General features: G+C 46.9%; 3 protein-coding genes across 3 annotated transcripts in view; all 3 read right to left on the bottom strand.

The window, feature by feature from the left end:
• LOC105983011 (cocaine esterase-like) overlaps positions 1-11755 on the bottom strand; it is a 246879-nt gene that overhangs the window by 126608 nt on the left and 108516 nt on the right. The gene's annotated exons all lie outside the window — the stretch shown is intronic.
• Positions 1-11755, bottom strand: part of LOC105983015 (pyrethroid hydrolase Ces2e-like) — a 29057-nt gene that overhangs the window by 9949 nt on the left and 7353 nt on the right. The window contains exons 2-11 of the mRNA XM_013012745.1: positions 10454-10658; positions 9397-9517; positions 8644-8777; positions 8304-8562; positions 7814-7912; positions 7428-7568; positions 7206-7286; positions 6834-6978; positions 6214-6351; positions 5635-5707 (exon numbers count right to left, since the gene is read on the bottom strand). Coding sequence (XP_012868199.1) covers positions 5635-5707; positions 6214-6351; positions 6834-6978; positions 7206-7286; positions 7428-7568; positions 7814-7912; positions 8304-8562; positions 8644-8777; positions 9397-9517; positions 10454-10658 — 1396 coding nt within the window. The remainder of the gene's footprint in view (positions 1-5634; positions 5708-6213; positions 6352-6833; positions 6979-7205; positions 7287-7427; positions 7569-7813; positions 7913-8303; positions 8563-8643; positions 8778-9396; positions 9518-10453; positions 10659-11755) is intronic.
• LOC105982904 (pyrethroid hydrolase Ces2e-like) overlaps positions 11015-11755 on the bottom strand; it is a gene marked incomplete at its 5' end in the record, with an annotated part of 4525 nt that continues 3784 nt past the window's right edge. The window contains one exon of the mRNA XM_013012638.1: positions 11015-11029. Within this exon, the coding sequence (XP_012868092.1) occupies positions 11015-11029 (15 nt within the window). The remainder of the gene's footprint in view (positions 11030-11755) is intronic.

Raw genomic sequence — 11755 nt, 5'->3', positions numbered from 1 at the left:
TGCTGCATACTTGATACAGTAAAGAATAAACATTGCTCATATGTTCCTGTTAGAGCCAGCTACCTGCATGTTGCTTCAAGCTCCTCATGAAATGGAATGAGGAACCTGAGCCATGTAGAGGCAAAAAGGGACCCTTGAATTAAGAGATTTAAATCCCTGAGTCTTCTGGATGGCACCATTTGCACAACCAGCTCCTCCTGTTAGAAACAGTTGTTATCATGGAATTCCTAATTCAGATTCACTAGCCAGAGCCTGATCAACAGCACATAAAGGAGAGAATTTGGTAGAAGTAGGCCATGGATGAGGGTGAGGGGAACTTCTTAGGGAAGAATAGATAGGAGAGGGTAGGGGAGCTCATCAGGGCCTACCCTAGCATGTTCTGTGGTGAGGGGAATCAGAGGTGGAACATACATTTCTAGATATAGTTGTCTGGTGGCATAAGCTCCTGAGAAGGGCCAGTCTATGGTACGCATTTGGCACATACCCTTTGTCATAGAAGGCAAGCCAAGCCTTTGCCCAGAAATGATACCTAGGTGAAAGAAACCCAGTGGCATCTTAGCTCAACTTCATGTTGTGTTTCTGGGGAGGTATAGCTCTACCAGAACCAGAAACGTTTGCTGGTGTCTCTTGGACTATGCCAGGAAGCTTCTCTGGGGATGAAACAGAGGATAGTGTGAGTGACAGCAGAGTCAGTAGCAGTTACAGCTGTAACTGCTCCTACACACAGAGGAGGGAAATGGCCAGAATCCCTGACTCTGCCTGGCACATGTCAGTGGACCTCAGACTCTTCCATTTGGGGCTCACTCTTCTGTATCCTCAAGCATCTGTGAGCCTCTCTGAGCTATCTGATCACCACTGTGAGCATTTTTGAATGCTTAAATAGTACAATTATCCAACACTATTATCGGTCATCTCCACCTGCCCTTTTTCCTTTTCTTTTTCTTTTTGTTTTTTTATTTTTTATTTTATTTTATTTGTGAATATACTATACAGAGGGGTTACAATTACATGGGCAGGATAATGCGTACATTTCTTACCAAGCATTGCAGCCTCCTCCTTTGTTTACCCTTCACATCTCTTCTCAGCCTCCCCTCTCCCCTCCCAGTCCCAATCCTTGTCTCCCCCTCCCCCCACCCCCTTTTTCCTTTTCTTTCCCAAACTCAAACTCTGCTCTACACCATGTGACAGATCTCATCCTGGTGCCTTTTTCCCTCCCCATGGCAGGAATCTCACCCTGGATCAGGAGTGGAAGAAGCAGGAATCCATAGACCACTGCAATCATCCCAGCAGCAAGTTGGTCCAGCAGCATGGCTGACTCACAGGGCTCTTTCTGTGCCTCTATGCAGCACACTGCACCTCACCAACAGGCACAATTCACCTAGACCTTACCCAGCCAGGAGTTTGGACCTGACAGCGAGTAGGCGGGGACATAGGAGAGGCTGGGCAAGGTTGTTCCTGCAAGAGAGGGACACTAATGGGGCATGGTCACCGGAAGTCAGTGGTTAGTCCACTGTTTCAGAGCCTTTCTCTTCTCTAATATTCCCTTTGTCATCCTTCAGATGTGCTATGTAACTTCTGCAGCCCTTGAGATATTGGGAACTGTCAGTGTGGTGAAGGTTGTAATGGAGAAATTCAGGGCTGGTCTGCAGAGAAGCTTGCTCAGGATCCCACAGTGTATGCACAATGCCCCCACCTCACAGGGGCAAAGGTGAGTACTTGAGCAGAGACAGGGAGCTATGACTATGCTCATTTTGAAATTCCTCTTTAACTCATTGTTAAATGATTACCAATTTTCCCTCAAGGTTCCTCATCACTCAGAGTCTTGATCTGAGGGGTTTCATGGATCCGTTCCTGTTTAAAAATGACTAACCATTCAAACATGCTTGTCACTGTGGCATTTCTGAAGGACCCACTTCCCTATTCACCCATCTCCAATCTGGGGCTACGCTGGTGGCTGAGATCAAGGGAAATCATTTATCTACTTGAAAACCAGTTAAAGAGAACTTGCTGGTTGCAGCACTGTGAGGAGAACAGGCTCTCTGGGCCTCTGGTGATCTTGGAGCTGGCTCCGTAATCGAGAGTTTGTGAAACACATAGATCCTGCTAGGATTCATTGAGACAGCAGGGGCCAGGAGCTGCAGCCCAGCCTGACTTCCCAGAGGAGCTGGTGAGAGTGAAAAAGAGCTTTGACTCTTCAATCTGGTGCACATTTCTCTTGGGAACCTACAGTCTGGCACCACTGGCTTTCGTTCTTGGTACCTTTCCTGGTGGGCTCATTTCCCTTGGCAAGACTTGCTAAAGATCCTCTGACCTCCATTCCAGCCACAAGGTCTGCTGCACACTCAAGATCTCCAGTCTCAGGAACTGAGCCCCAGAACATTGTCCCAGAGCCTTCTACCCAGACCTGGGCAGATGCTCTTTGTAGACTCACAGACTCACAGTTTGGAGAATAGACAAAGAGATGGATCACTAACAGCATGTGTATATTGCAGAGCCAGTAGCCAGAGCTTAATGATTCACTCCTGCTTATAGGCTAGGGTTTTGTAGTGTGTTCATGGGAGTGCTAGACTAATGCAGTGAAGTCAGACAAGAGTAACTGATGTTGTGCTTCTGCCCCTGTTTTGTGTGTGTGTGTGTGTGTGTGTGTGTGTGTGTGTGTGTTGGTACTAGAGTGTGAATTCAGGGCCTGAGATCTATCCCTTAGCTTATTCACTCAAGGCTAGTGCTGCACTCTACTGGAGCTAAAGTTCTATTGCCAGCTTTTTCCTTCTTAACTGGAGGGAAGAATCTTATGGACTTTCCTGAAGAGACTGGCTACAAACTGCAATCCTCAATTCTCAGTCTCTTAAGAGTTAGGTACAGGCCACCAGCGCATGGCTCAACCCATGCATTCTGGTAGAGGTTGATCAGACTGTAACTAATAGTGAGATATGGATATTATGCAAACTGGGGCACAGCTGAAGAAGGGAGGGAATGACGCAGGGGGTGATAGCTCAATGTCCTGGTCTGTCACCAGCCAAATGGGATACAGTGGACAAGGGGAGAAATTGAGGCTGGAGTGTGTGTAAACCCAAGCAGTGGTCTAGATTCTCAGGGAAAGGACATTTGGCTGCTCAGATTCAACAGCTCTCTCTGATCTTCATTCTCCTAAACTCCTAAACTCCCAGCCCATGGGCTGGGGATCTGAGGGTGTATACAGGTCCTTGATGTTCAGGGCTCAGCAACAAGTTCTGTGAATTTCACTGGAAATCACAAGTCTTCTTCTTAATACCATGGCTGTGGTGCCCACTGCAAGGCTGAAGATACGGGATGCCCTGTCACTTCCTGCACCATCATTCAGAGAGCCTGGCATCCACAATAACCTTGTTAATAATAAAAACATGGAATGAAAGGATTTATGAAACATTTCTGTATGTTTGAGAAGTTGATAAAACTTAGATATCCCTAGTGATCTGAACAAAGACAGGGCCACAGAGACAGAATAGAAAGACCAAGTCAAAGAGAGAATGAGACAGAGGGAAAAAGGGAGACAGATACAAACAGAGAGGCAAACAGACATAGATATAGACACAGAGAGACAACCAAAGAGAGAAAGCAAGCAAGAAAGACAAAAGCCTGGTGTCAGTGGCTTATACCTGTAATCTTAGCATTTCAGGAAGCAAAAACTTGAGGATCTTGGGTCAAAGCCATCCCAGCTAATATTTTTATCTCCAATTAGACAATCAAAATCCTGGACTAGAATCCAATGGGAATGAAAGTATTTGTTTTCATAATGTTAGGTTTGAAAGTGTCCTAAACAACTAGATTACAAATAGCGAAGAAGGCTGGGATGTAGCTCAGTAGCAAATCACTTCATAAGCAAGTACAACGTTCTGGATTCAATCCCCAGTACCAAGAAAAGAGAGAAAACACACACACACACACACACACACACACACACACACACACACACACACACAGAGCAAATAATGTCTCATACTCAGATGTGTACCTAGTTGTTCTGGTTAAAAATGGTGTGTGCCTTCATAGAAATCACTCTTGAATAAAAGAAAGGATGTAAACTTGATCCTAAAAGCATTAATTATACTGACTATAAGCCACAAATAATTCAGTTGGTATGTTATGCTCCATTGCACTATTATTTTCCCAAATTATACCTAATCTCAATACCAACTAAAACCAATTGGGCCAGGTAGTAGTGGCTCTTGCCTGTAACCTACCAACTCAGGAAGCTGAGATATGAAGATCAAGGTTCAAAACCAGCCCAGGTAGAAAAGTTTGTAAGACTCTTAAGTTCAGTTGACCAGGAAGAATGCCAGAAGTAGAGGTTATTGTGTAGAAAAAGCCAAGAGAGCTAGCAATGCCTTGAGTTCAAGTCCCAGAACTGGAATAGAAAACAAGCAAACACAACCAGGTGTTCGCGAAATGCTGAGTAAGAGGAAGTAATTAACTGTAAAGAGCTTAAAGGAATTACTTTGGGAGTCAATGTGGGTTAATTTAATTGCATGTAAACTAATCCATAACAAAGGATTTTCTGCACATGACTCAGTGTGTGTGTGTGTGTGTGTGTGTGTTTGTGTGTGTGTGTGTATGTGTGTGTTAGAGATACTTAGAAATGAAATTGGTTTAACTGTTGACTACTTAGAAGTTAAAAATTGGAACTTGCTGAAGGTTCCACATGTGATTTTGACCCATGCTAGGAGTAAAGTATTCAGACCATCTTCATTTGAATGGGGCCTAGGGACTTGGAGCAGACAGAAGTTGAGAGGATGACATGAGTAAGGAAGGGGCCCAGACTCAATGGAGCCTGGAGCACAGTACGCACCACTGGAGTAATATTGTTTCATTGCCTGGTGGCATTTATTGAGTGTGTCTAACAAGAGTGTGCTCAGGCAAGTGGGTCATGAATATCATGCAGGCAGTTGTTCATAAGTATGGTCTCCTTGGGTGGCTGGCTGGCTGGATAAACAGAAGATGAACACCTGAGCACCTCCTGCTGACCCTACCTGAGCTCAAGCCCACTCTTCCTGACATAGACCATTACAACTGCAGGAGATTCTATTTAGCCCTGTTGAACTCCTGGATCTTCTGGGGCAGGGTCTTGGTCCAGAACTTCAGCCTAGAGGCCTTCAGCGCCTGGCCCACAGCAGGATGGATGCCCAGTTGTAGGTACTGCTCATTCTGGTCAAATAGGGGCCAATGGAGCAGGTCCTTGCTGTTGGGGTTCCTGTGGACACACCCTCCCAGGAGGAAGGGTGAGGGTCATTCTGAGTCCTTGTGAGCCTGAACCCAATCACCTCATTAGGACCCTGACAGGCAGCCCAAAAATCAGGAGTGGAGGGAATGAGGGAAAACAAGGCCCTCGCCCTGGTGTCTGTTCCTTATGGATCAGAGCCACCTCATAGAGGTGAGTGCTGATGTTTCCACAGAACTGTGGTCATATTTTCAGGTCTCAGGGGCAGAAGAGAGGGACTTGACCTTATAAAGCAGTCTGTATGTGAGTGAGTCCTGGAGTTTGAGATAGAGAGAGAAAGGTCGTGTAATTAAGGCTCATGAGTGCTCATGAGGATGCCACAAGGGCATCCACTAGGTGGACCCCATTCTGGGGAGGCAGGGTTAGGTGAATTATCTTACCCATTGCGGGCAAAGTTGGCCCAGTACTTCATCATCCTCCTGTTCAGTAGTTCCTCTTCCTCAGAAAAGTCAGCTGCACAGAGAATAAGGGTCCAGGACTGGCGAGTGTAAGGTGTCTACTTCTACTCTACACCCTTCTTGCAACTGTGGTCTGATTCTCCATACCTGGCCTGCTCCTTTCCCTCTGCCCCACCCAAGATCAGGCATTCTCATTGCACAACCTTCCATTCTTCATCCTGTCTCTAGCTGAATACACTTGTGTGTATTCCTGGACTGGAGAGCACTTGGACTTCCTTGCCAATCCCTGGCAATCATTTAGGGACAATCATAACTTCTAAGTATGCATTCTGTACTTATGTCTGACATCTTATTGCAGGTGGGGACAGGTGTTGGGAGCAAAGGTTGTTTGGGGAAAGGCTTGAATTCCAAACACTTGAAGCTTTTTGAATGGTAAGATTTTGTACACTTGATCTTGGCCTGTCTCTGAGCTTGAGCTTCCTTACATAGACCATGAGGAGAATCAACCTACAGGTATCATAGTGTGTCCCATTCTAGCTTATGGAAATGAAGAGCACTCACGGTTGCTGCCATACAAGGAAGATCCGAAGACAAAGACAACCTCATCTCCATGATCGGCCCTCACATGTGGGGCCCTGGGTTTTGAGGTCAAGTTCTTACGATGTTGGAACTCATAGAAGTAGACAGGGGCATGGGAACCTGCAAGTGTAGACAAATTCGGACATGGTGATCCCTCAATTGGAGTTGTCCTTCCTCACCTTTGATGATAAATAGCTAGGCTGAAGCTGGCTGGAATCTGGAGTGTGAAGTGAGAAACCACAGGCAGTCAGTGATACATTCTCTGATTTCTAGGATGGGCTTTGAGGCCAAGAATTGTATATCCCTGCCATCTTCCTGGTGACCCCAATGGGAAAAGCTATCATTAAATCATGGCTTGAGTTTCCTATCTGTGTGGTCCTGGACTAGTAACTGAAGATCTAAGTTTCCTCTTCTGTAACGTGCCTGTGATGCCTGTGCCAGACTGTGGCCATGAGAGTTTACTGACATGTGGAACCTCAAGTACTTTGCTCTTGGTCCTTAAGAGACACAAGGATGGGGACTTGGACATCACAGAGCTGCGCTGGGATGCACAGCCCTGAGTTGCCCACTGCACAGTCAGGCTCAGCTACAGATGTACTCACTCTGAAAATGTGCTACTTGCAATGAAGGAATCACAATCATGAAGTCTCCCATCATGTCTTGGAACTGGGCTTGGAGGGTCTGGGGGTCCTCGGTGTCCCCCATGTACTCTTCCATCAGCAGGTGGGCACACTCAGCAGGCAAGTTCTGTGCCAAGAGGATCAGAGAGAGTCAGGCTAGGCAGGAGTGCAGTGGCAGGGAGGGGGCAGCCTCTGGGAGAGGAGATAGGACTTGGAACGTAGTGTGGATAAAGCCAAGCTCTGGTGTAACCCTGCCACAAACACATTCATATATCATCCTGTAATCCTGAAGGTTACTGTGTGAACAATACCTTGTGGTTTCCCATCCATTGGTGCAGGTGTCCAGATCCTTACCATGTGTCCTACCATGTTCTGCATAACAGCTGGCAACGTGCTTTTATTTATTCCCTTTATGGTGTCAAGATGTCCCAGGACCTGAGTGGTGGGCAGAGAGTTTAAGAGTGGAATTGTGTGGTTAAGAAAGTACTATATCCTGTCCCACCCTGTACCTCTTGCCACTCACACTCATAGCAGAAGAGCTCCCTAGACTACTAATGAGTTAGAACAAAGCCTTACCTTGGGGATGACCCAGGAATACTCATCAGTGTTGACACCTATGATACTAAGGACAGGGTGGAATTCTGCAGAGATGAGCATCTCCTTTGGATGCCTGGGCAGGAAGAAGCCATCCACCACTCCAGGGATGATCCTGAAGGTCTGAGAACGCATCAATGATCAGAATTTGAGATCACATACTACATATTTTCTAATACTACATTTTTTATTTCTACCCTATCGCAGTTCTTCCCAGTATTCTCTCCCATACACATCCCAAGACATCAAACACTTGAGTTAGCCTCGGACAGTTTTCATTTTATATTCAGGGTTACAAACTAGAGTCACTCATTCAGAATGTCAGGACTAGGTGATTCACAACCTATCACCACACCATTCAGCCTGACCTTGGTAATAGCCAGCATTTCCTCTTCACTTTTGGCCCTCAGGCAGTGGACCAGGGCCTCTGAGTCCACCTGCTCACAGGCAGACAGGTTGGCCACCATCTGGAAAGAAATTAGTCAGGGGCTATATTACTCATCATAGTAGCAAGAGAGATTTTCCCAGACCCAGATTGTTGTAAGTTCATCCAGATCTCTAAGGGTGTGGATTGCTGTAGATATGAAATTGTTCCCACTTTTGTCATGCTCATAGATTTTGCCCAGAGGATTTATCTGCTCTGAATGCATGGTTATGCCCACAGGGGACATTAGTAGACTTGCTTGTTACAGATGACCCTCAGCCTCTGTGGAGTCTACCCCTGATCCCTCAGCAGTTCCCAAGTAGTTCCCATGTTAGCTCCATGGTCCTTTTTGACCCACAAGCACAGTGAATCCAAAGCTCAGAGGGTGAGCAGAAATGCAGGGAGTCTGGACCAGGGCCGTTGAGGGCACTCACTGAGGGGACTGGTTCAGAGGAGCTGGAGATGAGGGCTGGTGCCAGGGCCACCCCACTCTCCATGATGGCACGATGGAAGAGTCCTTGGGACATGGGGGACACGACATGTGAGGACACACTTGTGCCACCTGCAGACTGGCCAAAAATGGTGACACAGCCAGAGTTGCCTCCAAAGTGGGCGATATTCTGTTGGACCCAGCGTAGGGCGGCCACCTGGTCCAGGTAGCCCCAGTTGCCAGTGGCATGCTGGTCTCCAGTGCTGCAAAGTGGCAGAGACAAGGGTCACAGGGCTGTCCTGGCTCTGCTTAGCATTCATTGCCCAACTCAATCCCACACTCACCTGAAGAAGCCCAGGACTCCCAGGCGGTATTGCATAATAACCACCACCACATCCTCAGTGGCTGCCAGCCGGGATCCATCATTGATAGAAGCCAAACCTGTAACCAGTCCACCACCATGGATCCACACCATCACCTGGGAAAGTCAAGACAGCTGCAAGTCAAGACCTGTCCTACCTCTGGGTCCATGACACTGTCCATGGCTTTGGTTGTGGGCAGTGTCCAACATAGAAAGAACTCCCTCAGGACCTCCTGGACTTGTCTTTGGGTGAAGCTCTAAGTTCAAACACTATCCTTGTGGTCTACTCCAGGCATCCAATCTGAATCAATAGCTACAAGCCTGGAGTATTTGGTCCTTATTCTCTTGTCCACCTAATGTGGAAAGAAAGGGAGCATTTTCCTGATTGTCTCACTTTAGTATGGGTCCAACGGATTATTTCCTAGCATTGGCATAGTAGGTACCCCTCAAGTTGGGTGATCTCAAAGTTCAGCTCTTGGGCTCTTCACTGAGTCTTCTGGGCTCAAGTTGTAAAGTGAGTTCTTGTTTGACTAAAGAACTAGGGCCTCTAACATCTGGAACCAGTTAGGACTCTGTGTCCCCTACCTTGGTGAATCACCCTTCCCGGTAAATGGTTTTTGGAACGTGATTGCATGAGGTTCCACACTACCTGAGATCCCAGGCTGACTTTGTCACTACTAAGAGCCTTGCAGAAGAAATGTCCTCCCACCGAGGCCAGCCAAGTCCTGATACTCACAGGCAGGTTAGAGCCCTCCAGGGCACTGGTAGGTGAATAGATGTTGAGATAAAGGCAATCTTCAGACATAGAGATTGGTGGTATTGTGACATTGACCATAGGATCAGAATTTTGCAAACACCTGGTTAAAATAGTAGACAATTATTCCATCATTTGTCTCTGGGTCAAAAATCTGACCTTAAAGGTAGATTTGTATCCAGCCACTGTGAACCCCTGCTGCACTGGTGCCCTGTTTATACAGAATCTTCTCTGATGCCTCTGCCAACCAATTTTCAGCTGGAGAGCTGAACATCCCAGCATGGAGCTCTAACTTCCCAGCATGGAGCTCTAACTTCCCTGAAGCCTTCATGTTCTTGTGAACATTAGATTTCTGTCCCTCTAGGCCTTGGAAATATGACTCATAGATTCTCCTAGCAACATCAGCTGCAAAGATTGATATTTACACTTTTTCTCTGTGCCAATTAAAGCCTGGCTGGGTTGCCACCACACCATTCATAATAATGAATGAAACTCAGTTACACAGGGTAGAGTGACTTTGCTGAAATCCAAATCCAGACCCTGAAGGAATCACATTCCTTCCACCCATCTCCAGTTGGAAGCACATGGGCTTTTCCTCAGCCAGTGGCACCTGGCTCTTTGGGTTGGCACAGTGACTGTGGAGCTTGGCTTCTCCAAGGAATCCCCACTGCTGCCCTCCTCAGGGAGCTGTAGTATCTGTGCTGAGCCAGGAGCTGTGTGTTATCCACACAACCCAGGTGAACCTGTCCCAGAAACGCCTTTCTAGATGGCAGAGAACAATTGGCATGATCCAAGTCATGGCACAAGTATAGCTTTGTGCTATAGCACCTGGTACTAGCACTGTTCATATGCAAAGCCAGAAAAATGAGCCTAGAAAGTTGCTCCACAGAATGTATCTTAGGAAATTTATTGGAAAATTTGGCATGGGAAGTTCCACAATGCAGAAGGAAATGGACTGTGGGGTTTACATGGGAGCAACACTGAGCCCTGGCTGGGGTGCCCATCCCACCACAGAGATTCTCACCACACAAGAACTTACATGGCTGGGTAGGAGGTGGCATCCCTCACACCACTCCAAGGTTCAGGGGGCTCAGGAGGGGCAAACCGCAGTGGTCCTACAGGTGGCTTGGCAAAGGGAATGCCCAGGAAGGTGTGCACTCCCACATTGCTATCCTTCACATGGATGAGGCTGCCCCGCACTTGCCCGGTGTGTGTGGTTCTGATGGGGCTGGCTGGGGCCTGGCCTGTGAGTAGAGAGATGCACATGAGAGTTGGGTGTGCCCCATCAGCTGCCACTCATGCTGAGACTCATGTTGGCTCTATGTCACCCACAGCTCCGCCTGGCAAAGTTTGTAGGTCAAGTGGTTTCATGTACTTGCGCCTGCATGACTGAGCCACAACACCACTGTTTTCACTGGACATTAACTTGCCCTTTTTACGTAGTAGGCTCTCTGAGGTTCTTTGGACTTGATAACACCATTTAGGCTTACTAACTTTTGGCTTGTGTCTTAGGTATTAGGAAAACCAGCAAGCTAACAAGTATTACAAGGCACTAGAAGGACTTGAGATATTGGACTGAAAATTTCCAATCCTCAAGAACTCACACTGGAAGTGTCTAAAGTGCAAGAGGAAATGGGGGCCACAAAACAGAGTCATACAGCTGTGATAACATCACCAAATCCCTGGTCTCCTTATATTGGCGAACAAAGAAGAAAGAGGTCACTGGAAATCACCCCATGGTCCACCCCAACTTGGCTTGTACAGTCTTAATGGTTTAGGTGGATGCTAGTTTATTTCTCCTAACTTAAGACAGAGAACCCTTTCATGTGTGCTCGTATTTGGTGGGCCCCAAACTCCTGCTCCTTTGGTGTTTTGAGACATAGTTAGGTCCCGGACTCTGGCAATTTTGACATTGCTACTAATTCTATGTCTATTGGAACCCACTGTCTCTCAGTATCACCTTCAGGTTACAGAAATTCACAAATCTGATCTGTTCCATAAGAAAAGTAACTCTCCTGCCCCGAAGCACTTTCCAGAACTCTTCTGCCCCTAAGCACTTTCCAGAAGCTATCTGTGGATCACAAAGTTTCATATCACCTAGTATGGCTGAAGCCAAGATAGCAACCCCAAGTAGACACCATTGTCATCAATTTCTCAATATCTTTCCAAGTCTAAAGACTTGTGTGAGAGATTTTGGCAACATGGGAACTCTGGCCCTGAACCTCACTGTGACCACCAACCACTCATGCTGCATACTTGATACAGTAAAGAATAAACATTGCTCATATGTTCCTGTTAGAGCCAGCTACCTGCATGTTGCTTCAAGCTCCTCATGAAATGG

Source organism: Dipodomys ordii, unplaced genomic scaffold (genome assembly GCF_000151885.1).
Source record: "Dipodomys ordii isolate 6190 unplaced genomic scaffold, Dord_2.0 Scaffold18, whole genome shotgun sequence".
NCBI lineage: Eukaryota > Metazoa > Chordata > Mammalia > Rodentia > Heteromyidae > Dipodomys > Dipodomys ordii.
This window is presented reverse-complemented; position numbering and strand designations above follow the sequence as displayed.